This window comes from Pelecanus crispus, chromosome 26 (assembly GCF_030463565.1).
Source record: "Pelecanus crispus isolate bPelCri1 chromosome 26, bPelCri1.pri, whole genome shotgun sequence".
NCBI classification, from domain to species: Eukaryota; Metazoa; Chordata; class Aves; order Pelecaniformes; family Pelecanidae; genus Pelecanus; species Pelecanus crispus.
This window is the reverse complement of record NC_134668.1, coordinates 1,158,904-1,170,531: the sequence shown is the minus strand read 5'-3', so window position 1 is coordinate 1,170,531 and position 11,628 is coordinate 1,158,904. Positions and strand designations below refer to the sequence as shown.

Here is an 11,628-nt window from a genome sequence, read left to right as displayed (position 1 = left end):
CCGGGGCGGGGACGGGACCACACGGTGTGGGGCAGGGACCCCCGTGGAAAGGGAGCCAGGGCCCCTCCGGGTGCGGGGCTGAGACGCCGTGAACGTGGGGCCTGGCTCCGGCTGTAGGGCAGGGACCCCCCGGGGCGCAGCAGGGACCCCCCGGGTGCAGCAGGGACCCCCCCAGGTGCAGCAGGGACCCCGGGGCGCAGCAGAGACCCCCCGGGCGCAGCAGGGACCCCGGGGCGCAGCAGGGACCCCCCGGGTGCAGCAGGGACCCCCCCAGGTGCAGCAGGGACCCCGGGGCGCAGCAGGGACCCCCAGGCGCAGCAGGGACCCCCCGGGTGCAGCAGGGACTCCCCCAGGTGCAGCAGGGACCCCCAGGCGCAGCAGGGACCCCCCGGGTGCAGCAGGGACTCCCCCAGGCGCAGCAGGGACCCCGGGGCGCAGCAGGGACCCCCCCAGGTGCAGCAGGGACCCCGGGGCGCAGCAGGGACCCCCAGGCGCAGTAGGGACCCCAGGGTGCAGCAGGGACCCCCCCAGGCAGGGTACGGAGTACAGGTACAGGGCGCAGCGACCGCCAGGATGGGACACGGACACAGCCCCGGGCCTTGGCCCCCTCCCACCTCGGTGCGTCCCAGGGCGCAGACACACGGGTGACCAGAGACGTTTAATGGTCTTTGCGTAGAAAAAGTACAAAACGTGGGAAGGGCCCGCGGGGGCAGCGGGGCAGGAAGCCGGCGCGGTTCAGCCGCTGGCTGTTGGGCTCCCTGCCCCACGGCACCAGGACCTCCGCGGCCGGTGGAGGCAGCGATGGTGGAGGCGATGACGGCGGAGGCAGCGATGGCAGAGTCGGTCCCTCGGCAGCCCTGCGGCAAGGACCGGGGCTGCCACCGTGGCCCCTGGCAGCGAGGCCTCAGAAGTCTCCTTGCAGGTCTGCAAAGAGGAGAAACGGGAAATTTTACAGAAAAAGAAAAGCAGTTTCTCTGAGTTGGGGGGGGTCCCCCCGCTTCGGGGTCCCCCAGCCGGCTGCATCCCTGCCTGGCACTTACCCGCTTTTCCAGAGCAGCTGTCCCCTCCGGGAACGCTCCATCTCCTCCACGAACTGCTCGAAGACCCGCACGTAGGGTGCCAGGCTCGTCTTCTTGTAGTCTGAAGGATTCGGAGAGCTGAGCAGGGGTGGGAGCAGGCGGTGGGGACCCCCCCACACCCCGGCCCCGGCCCTGCTCACCCCGCACACGGCGCTTTGGCTCCGTCTCCCCGCTGTCCTCCTGCTCCCGGTCACTGCCGACCGCATCCAGCTCGTGGCACAGGGAGCTGCAGGAGATGGTGGGATGTGGTGGGGGGCTGCCGGCATGGCCAGGACCCCCAGTGCCACCAGCCCCACTCACGTACCTGATGGTGGGGACAGCGAACGGGTCGAACTGGTCCAGCCTCTGCAGATCCAGTGGCACCGAAATGCGACCTGCAAAAGAGGGGGGGAATCACCACCGGCGGTGCCCGGCCGCAGGGGTCCCCATGGGGTGCCGCCCCCCCCAGGCCATCGCACCCACCTGTTTTGGGGTGGACGCTGAAGGGGCTCTTCAGCAGGTGCCCGACGCCTTTGCTGACATTGATGTCAAGGCGGGGGAAGCAGTACTGCAGCATGATCTCCCAGTCCGCGTAGCACGGCACTTCCTTCCCGGACCCCCCCAGCTGGGGACAGGCGGGTCAGAGGGCAGCGGGGCGGGCAGTAGCACCCAGCACCCCACCCAGGGCAGCTCCACAGTCACTCACCCGTGTCGTCTCCATCCTGCCCTTCAGCAGCTCCCAGCGCTGCACTGAGTCCCGCTTCTTGGGAAACCCGTCCCGCAGCAGCGCATGGTGCTGTGGCCGGCAGTCAAGGCTGATCGCGGACACTGCCGACCCCACTCACCCCGCGCAGACCCTCCCTCTGGTCCCAGCACAGCGCCGAGCGGCACAGCGGGACCGCTCCGGGAAGGATATCCTCCGGGATGAGGGCCAGCACCTTCTCCCAGCTCTCCGGGCTACCCAGGATGTCCTGGCCCACCAGCGCGTACGCCTCGAAGTACTTCTCCACCACGCTGACCGACCGCCTGCGGAGCAGCAGGGAGAGGCTCAGCGCCCCGCGGCCAGCAGCTGCGGGGGCTGGGCGGGGGGGCCCCACCGACCTGATGAAGGGGTGGATGGGTTCGGAGATGTTCACCTTCTTCACGGTCTCCGCTCCGCCCTAGGGAGACAGAGGCGGTCAGCGTCGAGAGGTGGGCAGCGGGTACCCGGCCCCCTCTGCACCCACCTTCACCAGGGTCAGGTACTCCACGGCGGCTGCCCGCAGTGCCGGGGACCATTTCCGCACCGCGTCGTCGCACACCCAGCAGTGGACACCCCTCCGGCCCGAGTACACCCACAGGCGATGCTTCATGCCCAGGTCCTCTGTGGGGGGAACAGCCGGGCTGCAGGAGCGCGTTGGGATGGGCTGCGGTGTCCGCCCAAGCCTGGCAGCGCTGCAAACCCGCTGGGCAAACCTCGCTGGGCACCGGTGCATCCTCCACTACCCGCCAGCCCCATGAGAGCGCTGCCCCGGCCCCCGCTTTGGGGTCTGGGCGTTGCTGCGTGGCAGAGCGTGGTCTGGACGCATCCCCGGTGCACGAGGATGGGGGCCACACGGGTTCCCGAGACCCTCACCCACGAGCGCGCGGTCGATGACGCGGACGGCGATGGTCATCAGGGTCCAGCACTTGGAGCAGATCTCGGCCGAGCTGGAGGCAGAGCATGGCGGGTCAGGCTGCCGCCTCGTGCCCTGCACCCCCCTCCCGGCCCCCTATTCTGCTATGAACAGCGAACACCCCTGGCAACCTGCAGCACGTTCGGACGTCGTCGTAGTCTGTCATGTCGATATCGAAGACCAGCTCCTTCTCCAGCGGCTGGAAGGCACCCAGGTGCACCGTGTTGTGCTGGTTGGGCTGCGGGACGGGATGGGCTCAGCCCCAGCCGGGGACCCCGGTGAGCAGGGGGCTGCGTCCCCCTGGGGCCGGATGGTGCCCGTGCTCCTGGTTGGGGTGCCTGGGTGGGAGCAGGACTCACCCGGTGGGAGTAGACGGCCCCGATGTCGATCTTGTAGGGGCTGGTCCTCTGCAGCTCCCGCTCCAGCTCCTGGGGGCTGCTGAAGGACTGGAACCGCACGTAGACATCATCCCGCAGCGTGAAGGAGAACTCCCGCAGCTGGAAGTAGTTCTTCACCACTGTGGGGGTGCGGGTGGGTTTGGGGGGTGCGGATGGAGGCGGGGGGACAGCCCCAGCACAGCTGTGAGGGCCTGGACCTCCCCCACGTTTCCCCCAAGCACCCCACACACACTTCTGACCCCCCCATCACTGGCGCCCCCGGCCCCCCCGTTCCCTGCACCCCCCGGACTCCCCGGTGCCCCGGCACCCCCCGCCGCCGCCAGCCCCAGCACCCCCCCCAGCACCCCGGGACCCTCCCCCAGTGCCCCAGGGACCCCCCCCCCCGCCCCGGGAACCCCCCAACACCCCGGGGACCCCCCCAGCACCCCGGGACCCTTCCGCAGTGCCCCAGGCTTCCCCCCCAGCGCCCCGGGCCCCCCCCCCCAGTGCCCTGGGACCTCCCCCAGCGCCCCGGCACCTCCCCCAGCGCCCCGGGGACCCCCTCCAGTGCCCCAGGATCCCCCCCAGTACCCCGGGACCGCCCCGCAGCGCCCCAGGGACCCCCCCCAGTACCCCGGGATCCCCCCCCCAGTGTCCCGGGACCCCCTCCCGTGCCCCAGGATCCCCCCCAGCGCCCCGGGGACCCCCCCCAGCGCCCCGGGACCCCCTCCAGTGCTCCAGGATCCCCCCCAGTACCCCGGGATCCCCCCCCAGTGTCCCGGGACCCCCTCCCGTGCCCCAGGATCCCCCCCAGCGCCCCGGGACCCCCTCCAGTGCTCCAGGATCCCCCCCAGTACCCCGGGATCCCCCCCCAGTGCCCCTGGCCCCGGCACGGCAGCCCCCGCCGGTGCCCCCCGCCCCGCTCACCGCCGCCGTAGCCGAGCCAGCGGCCGTAGGCGCCGTGCGGGAAGAGCCGCCGGTAGAAAACCGGGAGCAGCTCGGGCAACGCCGCCGGCTCGAACCGCGCCATAGCGGGAGGGAGGCGGCGGGAAGCGGCGGGGACGGGCGCCCGGGGGCCGCCGGGAGCTGTAGTCCGGCCGCGGGGCGCCGGGACGGTCGGGGAGAAAAGCACCGGAGAGGGCCGGGGGAGTCCCGGGGTACCCGGGGGAGTCCCGGGGGTGCCCGGGGTGCGGGGAACCCCCCGACGCTGCCCCGCTTCGGGGGTAACGATTCCCCGGCGGCCGCACGGCTGCGACCGGCCCCGGGGCTGCTGCTGCCGGAGCGGAGCCCCGGGCCCGATGCGGAGCCCCGGGCAGAGCCCGCAGCCCCCGGGACCGGCACCCGGCGGGGTCGAGGCGGTGGCACCGAGCCCGGGGCGAGGCCGGCGGGGGAAGGGCCCGGGCGGGGCGGGTCGGGGCGGGCGCTGCCACCCTCGCACTCCGGTAGTGCCGGGCATTGCTCCGGAGCCGCGCTAATTCATCACGGGCAGCGGTGCCACGGGAAGAGCCGAGGTCCCCGTTCCGCTCCCCGTCCTGCTCCTGGTCCCGGTCCCGGTGCCCGAGGATGTGGCTGTACCTGGCAGCGGTGCTGGCGGGGCTGTACCTGCTGCTGCGCTGGCACCGGGAGCGGCAGACGGTACCGAGGATTTCGGAGAAGTACGTGCTGATCACGGGCTGCGACAGCGGCTTCGGGAACTTGCTGGCGCGGCAGCTGGACGCGCGAGGGCTGCGGGTGCTGGCTGCCTGCCTGACCGAAACGGGGGCTACGCGGCTGCGGGTGACCGCCTCGTCACGGCTGCAGACCGTCCTCCTGGACGTCACCTCCAGCCAGAGCATCGCCGCCACCGCCGCCTGGGTACGGGAGCGTGTGGGTGACCAAGGTAAGACGAGGAAGCTGCCGGCGTCGGCGTCCCCGTCGTCACCCCCGCCGGCCGTCTCGCTGCTCTGCCAACCCGTGCTGGCACAGCCAGCGCCGCAGCAGGGCCGTGGGCAGGGGAGCAGCCCCGGCTCACCCCATCCCACTTCCCCAGGTCTCTGGGGGCTGGTGAACAACGCGGGGATCGCCATCCCCAGCGCTCCTAACGGGTGGCTGACCAAGGACGACTTCGTCAAGGTGCTGAACGTCAACCTGGTCGGCCTCATTGAGGTGACGCTGAGCCTCCTGCCCCTGGTGCAGCGGGCGCGAGGCCGGGTGGTCAATGTGGCCAGTGTGTTTGGCCGCCTCTCCGTTTTCGGCGGGGGGTACTGCATCTCCAAGTTTGGCGTGGAGGCCTTCTCCGACAGTCTCCGGTAAGTCCGGCGCGGCAGACACGGCCCCTGGTTTCCCAGTTTGCTTTTCCAGGCTTTGGCCAGCAGACCCTCCACCTGTCAAAGCCTTTCCTCATGCAACCGCAAGCGAGCGCGGGCAGAGTTCCTTTTAGCTGCTGCCGAAGCGCCAGAGGAGGGGCTGTGGGGATGCTTAGTGTGTGGCCCAGACGTCAGGACACCTTGTGCCACAGCTACGGGACTTGAGTCCCACGGGAGCGATCTCCTGCCTGGGTCGATCCTTGCCTGCTGCTGGCAGCCTCAGCTTTCAGCCAAGCTCATGCAGAGACAGCCCCGGGGAAGGCAAAGGACTTGGCAGAGCTTTGATTTCATTCCCCTGCCTGATGACTTCCCAGCAGCCGGGAGGCTGTGGCCGTGCCAACTGGCACTGCCTGCCCGGGCAATGAGCCTCCCAGTTTGGACCTTGCCCCCGTGCCGGATTCCTGAGGGCAATGGCCCTGTAGTCCCGAGGTTTGCTTTGGCGCTGTCTCATCCAGGCTCAGCAGATGTTTGCTCGCACGCCACCTCGGGCCCGTGCTGGGGCTGGCGCGGGGTGCGCTGGGGTGGTCAGTCTCCCCACCGTACCTCCGGCACGAGGCTGCCGTGCATCTCGCGCGAGAGCCGGTGCCCGCGGAAACGCTCGGGTGCTGCTCCTGCATCCCGTGGGGCTCAATCCCTTCTAGGCTTGAGATGCGCAGCTTCGGGGTGAAGGTCAGTATTATCGAGCCAGGCTGCTTCAAGACGGGCATCTCCAATGCTGAGGACGTGGAGAAGAATTTTGTTTCCGTCTGGGAGAAGGTCCCAGAGGAAACCAAAGCGAGTTACGGGGACAATTACTTGAAAGAGCGTAAGTACCTCACCTAAAGGTTAAGCAATGCTGTTCCTCTCCTGACACAAGGCACGTCCCTGGGTGTCCCACCACCCTGTCATCTCACCGAGCCATTCGGCTGCGTTCGGCTCAAGGGTCTAAGCCCAGCAGCCTGAGTGGTGCTTTCTGCCTCCACAGTTTTGCTCAGACCCAGGAAGATGCTGCAGAAATGCAGCTCCAACCTGATGCTGGTCACGAACTGCATGGAGCACGCGCTGATCAGCCGCTTCCCGCGCGCTCGCTACTCCGCGGGCTGGGATGCCAAGCTGTTCTTCATCCCCCTCAGCTACCTGCCGTCAGCCCTCACGGACGTCATTCTCACCTGGACCTACCCCAAACCTACCCAGAAAGCCTAAGGCAGGGACGTGGGGTAGGCAGCAGCAGCCAGGGCCCGGCAGCGCAGGGTGGGATCCAGCATCACCCGCAGCCGAGGCCGTGCCAATAGGTTCCTGAATTTCTAACTTGATGTACATCTCGCAACGAACAGTCCTCTGCTAGCAGGCCAGTTTGCTTCTGAATAAAGGCAACTCCCCCGCCCTGCCTGCCGGGGCTTGGTTTCATCCTCAGCTGGGGCTGTGGGGCCGGGTGGTCAACGTGGCCAGCGTGATGGGCTGGCTCGCCTCCTTCATGGATGGGCAACTGCGTCTCCAAGCGTGGCGTGGAGGCCGTCTCCGACAGCCGCAGGTACAGCGGTGGCAGCCACCGGCAGCCCCCGGTGCTCCCCCGTGCCGGGGTTTGTCCCGCAGCCGGCTGCGCGTGGGCAGGTGCAGGCGTGCGGGGCGGCTCTGCCCCACTTTCCCCATGCAGGGTTTTATGTTGCACCCAGTTACATTTTTCCCTGTAGAGGAAAGCAGGAGCAAGCCGAGGGGTGGGGGGGGGGCTTGTGAAATATTGATGTGGTCGCCCCTAGGTTGTGAAAGCAGGGCATGGCTGGAGCAACTGTTGTGCAACCAGAAGAAGAGTTTTGAGAAACCCTTGAGCACAAGGGCTCCCCTGCACCCAGCCGGGGGACGATGGGGTGCCCAGGGTGGGTCACAGGCTCCCCCTTGCCCTGCGTGGCTCAGTTCCCCCCAGCCCCTGCTTGGCTCAGGACAGCGGCTCCGGCCGCAGGGCTGACAGCTGGGTGTGAAATGCACCCCTTTGGGGTGCGGGTTTTCATCATCGAACCTGGCAGCTTCTGGATGGGGCTGATCAACCCCGCAACGGTGGCGAAAGGCTTCAAGCACCTCTGGGAGCGGCTCCTGGCAGAGACCCAGGCAGCCTACGGCTGCCATTACCTGGATGTCTGTCAGTACGTCCCTGTGTGGCCCCGGCACTTCCCGGTGAGAACACCACCGCTGGCATGCCGAGCTGGGCTGCGCCCACCCCGCCTGCCCAGATGCCAAGGGCACCGTCCTGCTGCACCGCCTGAGCCGCTCCCACCTGTCCTGCGTCACCGGCGTCATGGCACACGCGCTGCTCGCCGGCTTCCCCTGCAGTCGCTACGCTGCCAGCTGGGACGCCCGGCTCGCCCTCCTGCTGCTCGGCTACTGCCCGGCCTGGGTCACCGACACCACCGTCGCCTCTTCCTGCCCGTCCCAGCGGGAAGGACACCCATGGGTCCCTGAGGATGGCCGCCGGACCGGGGGTGCGGACACAGCACTCATGGGCACCCACTCACCTCAGGCCCCTCTGAACGTGCTCGATAAAGCTGGTGCAAAGCGAGGGGCTCCCGCAGTGAACCCCAGCTTCGGAGGTGGCCGAGAGCCGCCTGGCCACGGTGCTGGGTGACCTGCTCTGCCAGGATGGCCGTGACGCTGGTGGGGTCCCTGCCAGCCCAAGGGGTCCCTGCCAGCCCGTGGCAGGACCCTGACTGCCGCCTGTGCCCAAAGCAGCTGCGTGCCCAGGGATGTCCAAGCTGCGGTGCAGGATCATCTCTGCCCCTGCAGCCCTTTGAGGGGCCGGTGGCCGTGCCGGGGGTCCAGCTCATCCTCGCGGTCAGAGGCAGGGGCCAGTCCGCACCAACCGGCACGGCCGATGGTGGCTGCAGGGCCATGGCAGGCAGTGGCAGTGCTCTGTCTCCCCGTCACTGCCTGGTGCTGGAGGCACGCCGCTGCCCCAGGACCTGGTTAAAGATGTTTTTCCCTTCCAGCCTGCTGCTGTCTGCAGCACCAGCCTTTGGGCCCTCCAGGCTCACAGCTCCCTCTCCGAGGAGATGTGAGAGCAATCGCTCTTTGCAAAGGTCCCCGAAGCCGGCTGTGCTTCACTCCAGCTCTGCTGGGAGCTGCCGGGATTCTGCCGTGTTCCGGCTCGGCTCTTCCCCACATTTGTCCAGCTCGGGCTGCGGGGGCTTTGCTCCTCGGCTCCCCATCTCCTCCCTCGCTGCCGCACAAGTAAGCCGGAGAGCCGGCTGGAAACGGCTCCGTCCTCCCTCGCCGCTCGAGGACTCTTCAGCGCGGGCGCAGCCACCCCTCCCCTGCAGCCCCCCCAGCTCCCCCATGGGCGACCTGGGGCTCAGCCCTGGCAGCCGGCGCTCCCTTCCTGGCACAACACCGGCAATTGCGCAGCCCATTGTCCACAAACTCCTCTGGCAGCGGGCGGTCAGCTCCGGCACCGAGAAAGCTGCAGCCAGCGGGGATGAGCACTTGGCATGGCCAGGACGGGGGCTTGGTGCTCAGCTCTGCTGCCGAAGGGATGGGCTGGAAAAGGCACCATGGTTAACCAGCTGATGACACTGCCCGCACAGGGCACGCGGGCCGTGACTCATGCATCGGTCATACCCTTAATTAAGGGCTGATTCGTGATGACTAGCTGGGGGTGAGGTCCCTGCAGTTGAGCGCTCGCCTGCAGGACAAGAGCAGCGTTAGCAGCAGCGCTGCTCCCACCCGCGCCATGCCGCTCCCGCACGCGCGAGCCCAAGGCACCGCCGAGCCCAAGGCACCCCCGAGACCAAGGCACCCCCGAGACCAAGACATCCCTGGGCTGCGACGGAGCTCAGGGGGATGAGGAGCTTGAGCAGGTCGGGAGCTCGCTGAGCTCTTTCCCCAGCCATGACAGCTTTCTGAAACGCTTTACTCAGCTTAGCAGTAAGACGTCCCCAGCCGTCCTCGCACATCACGTTCCAGGCCCGCGTGTCCCCGAGGGGCCGGGCTGCGTAATGCTGAGCTGCTGGGAGGCGACACCGCAGCCTCAGCCGCACCCGCCCCGGGACCCCTGCGCCCGTGGTCCCTCCGGCAGCACCCCGGGCTGGAGCCGGCTGCCCAGGGAGGGAAGGGCAGGAGAGCGGCAAATCCCTGGCGCTGCCGCTGCCTGGAGCCCACCTCGCTCTGGGGCTGTGCTGCCCTCTCCCCCTCGGTGGGGCTGGGCTGGCGGCGGCCAGGAGGGACCCGGCACCCATATTTTACCCTGGAGCGAAGTGCTGGCAGGTGGAGGAGGAAGGGGCCAGGCCCGTGGGGTGCCATTATCAGCCTCTCCTCTCTGCTTTCCTGCGTGCTGCCCATCCGACGTCTGACCCGCCGGGTTCCAAAGGACCCACTTGGATCGGAGTGGCCACTTTCCGGAGAGGAAACAGCCTTTTCCCCCACTTATCTCCAGACAAAGAGGGGAACTGGACCCTTAGGGCGGGCAGGGGCTCCTGGGCACACATTAGGTGCTGACAGCCTTGGGGCACGCCGAGCATTGCAGCAAGGATGGGGAGAAGGGGCTGAGCCGCCTGCCCCGCTCCCCACCACTCGTCCGGCTTGGAAATGCAACCGGCTCCCGGACCTCGCAGTCCCCGCCGGGATCGGCCGCATCCGCGCAAACCCCAATGGCAAAGGTTTGCAGCACCCGGGTCGTTCTTGATCCGAGAGTTCAGTGTGGAATTTCCTGACCTGTTAAATGGAAACAGAATGGCATCCCTGCCTTCCAGGGGAGGCAAAGCCCCTGCAGCCATCGGGGAAGAGCAGAGCAGCCCTTCGCGACCCCCGTCCCGCAGCCGAGCCGAAACGCACCCCATCACGCTCAGGGCGAGCACAAAGCCACCGAGTTCCTGTTTGCAACCCGGGGCCTCGGTCCCGCTGGGACTGGATACCTGCGCACGGGGTCACTGGCACCGGGCTTGTTGTTGTGAGACCCGACTTATCAGTGCCCTTGTGCTTCCCCGCTCTGGCCGTGCCTTCCTTCCGAGCCGATTGTTGATCACAAAGTCTTGTCTACACTCGAAAAGGAGATTTCCTGCAATTGTTTTGCAGGACTTGCAGCCTGATGCAAAATTTTCTGCCTATCAGCCCCCTCCCCAGTGCCAGGGCAAGGCTCAAGCCCCCTCCCTTCCCCTGCAAAACTGCCAGGCAATCGCAGCTCGATGATTAATTGCTGCCCGGCCAGAGATGTTTCTGCAGCAGTAGCCATCCGCCACCAACTCCTGCGACAGCTCGGAGCGACGGGCGGCGCCGTCCTGGCAGGGACGTTCGGCTTTTGGCCCTTTTTCCCCCAAAGGGAACCCTGAGCTCACCCCAGCATCGCATGAGCATCAGGGACGGTCAATGGCACGTTCGCCTTAACCCACCCTAAGCCCTTGGGACTCCCAGAGCCGGGGGAGGACCTGGCTCAGCTGGGTCCATCCCAGAGGATGCGTTCTCCCCTCCTGCCCACAGTCACAGCAGCACCCGGGCAGGTACCAGCCCCCGAGCCCAGTGGAGCCTCAGCAGCCAGGTCCTGCGGGAGCGACAGCGGAGGGGACCTGCCCAGGGGAGCCCCGAGGAGCCCCGCTCCATCCTCGGGCACCCGCAGCTCCAACACCGACACCTGCCCAGGGCCTCCCCGCGCCCGTCCCCAGCCCCGCGGCAAAATCAAACGGCAGCCGAGCCCCGGGGCTGGAAATCGAGTCAAATGTCACCCGCGCTGGGCTGTCTCAGGATGTCGGACCATGACGGTCATTTCCTGCGGGGGAGCAGCCAACAAGCCCACCCCGAGCTCTGCGCCGCTGCGGTTCTGCTCTCCCAGAGGCGCGTGAGCTGCCGAGCCGAGAGGATCGCCACGCTCCCTGAGCAGCCCCTGCGCGCAGCCTTCGGCTCTGCTGCCGGTGAGCCAACGCCTCTCCCTCCCTGCCTGCGTCCGTCTGTCCCCTCTCCCGCCGGCCTCTCTCGGGACCTGCAGCTTGGCGAGGGCGGGAGGTTGAGGAGCCTCGGGGACGAGGGGGTCCAGCCCTGGGGGCTCGCCCTCCTCTCCTCCGTGGTTTCGGGAGCAGGCGGGTGACAGCCGTTTGCCACAGGGCTGATGCTCTTGCGGGGGACGCCTGGCTGCGGCACTCCCCGGATCACCGGGCTCCGAGTGCCGCAGAAATGCCCCAGCGGCACCGCACGCTCCTCCGGTTATCCCGGGGGACGGCTGGTCTTGCGAGCTCTTCCA

General features: G+C 68.3%; 2 protein-coding genes across 2 annotated transcripts; one reads left to right on the top strand and one right to left on the bottom strand.

Annotated features, from left to right (window-relative positions):
• Positions 1 to 658: 658 nt before the first annotated feature.
• PRIM1 (DNA primase subunit 1) lies at positions 659 to 4,120 on the bottom strand. Its single transcript, XM_075724878.1, has 14 exons — positions 4,018 to 4,120; positions 3,073 to 3,230; positions 2,845 to 2,951; positions 2,674 to 2,747; positions 2,285 to 2,421; positions 2,160 to 2,218; positions 1,975 to 2,084; positions 1,765 to 1,856; positions 1,542 to 1,683; positions 1,384 to 1,453; positions 1,220 to 1,305; positions 1,041 to 1,140; positions 779 to 924; positions 659 to 666 (listed from the first exon to the last, which is right to left on the bottom strand). The coding sequence occupies exons 1-14, from the start codon at positions 4,118 to 4,120 to the stop codon at positions 659 to 661; spliced, it is 1,392 nt and encodes a 463-aa protein (XP_075580993.1).
• Positions 4,121 to 4,653: 533 nt separating this feature from the next.
• On the top strand, positions 4,654 to 6,617 carry LOC104025426 (retinol dehydrogenase 16). The gene is made up of 4 exons (XM_075724930.1): positions 4,654 to 4,969; positions 5,120 to 5,378; positions 6,077 to 6,240; positions 6,400 to 6,617. The coding sequence occupies exons 1-4, from the start codon at positions 4,654 to 4,656 to the stop codon at positions 6,615 to 6,617; spliced, it is 957 nt and encodes a 318-aa protein (XP_075581045.1).
• The last annotated feature ends 5,011 nt before the right edge of the window (positions 6,618 to 11,628 follow it).

Bases quoted from the DNA above. Each gene is read 5' to 3' on its own strand.
- LOC104025426 (XM_075724930.1), top strand. From the start codon at position 4,654: ATGTGGCTGTACCTGGCAGCGGTGCTGGCGGGGCTGTACCTGCTGCTG. The intron at 5,379-6,076 runs GTAAGTCCGGCG...AATCCCTTCTAG, and splicing joins GCCTTCTCCGACAGTCTCCG to GCTTGAGATGCGCAGCTTCG. The intron at 6,241-6,399 runs GTAAGTACCTCA...CTGCCTCCACAG, and splicing joins GGACAATTACTTGAAAGAGC to TTTTGCTCAGACCCAGGAAG.
- PRIM1 (XM_075724878.1), bottom strand. From the start codon at position 4,120: ATGGCGCGGTTCGAGCCGGCGGCGTTGCCCGAGCTGCTCCCGGTTTTC. The intron at 2,952-3,072 runs GTGAGTCCTGCT...CCCGTCCCGCAG, and splicing joins GGGCCGTCTACTCCCACCGG to CCCAACCAGCACAACACGGT. The intron at 1,857-1,974 runs ATATCCTTCCCG...ACTGCCGGCCAC, and splicing joins GCTGGCCCTCATCCCGGAGG to AGCACCATGCGCTGCTGCGG.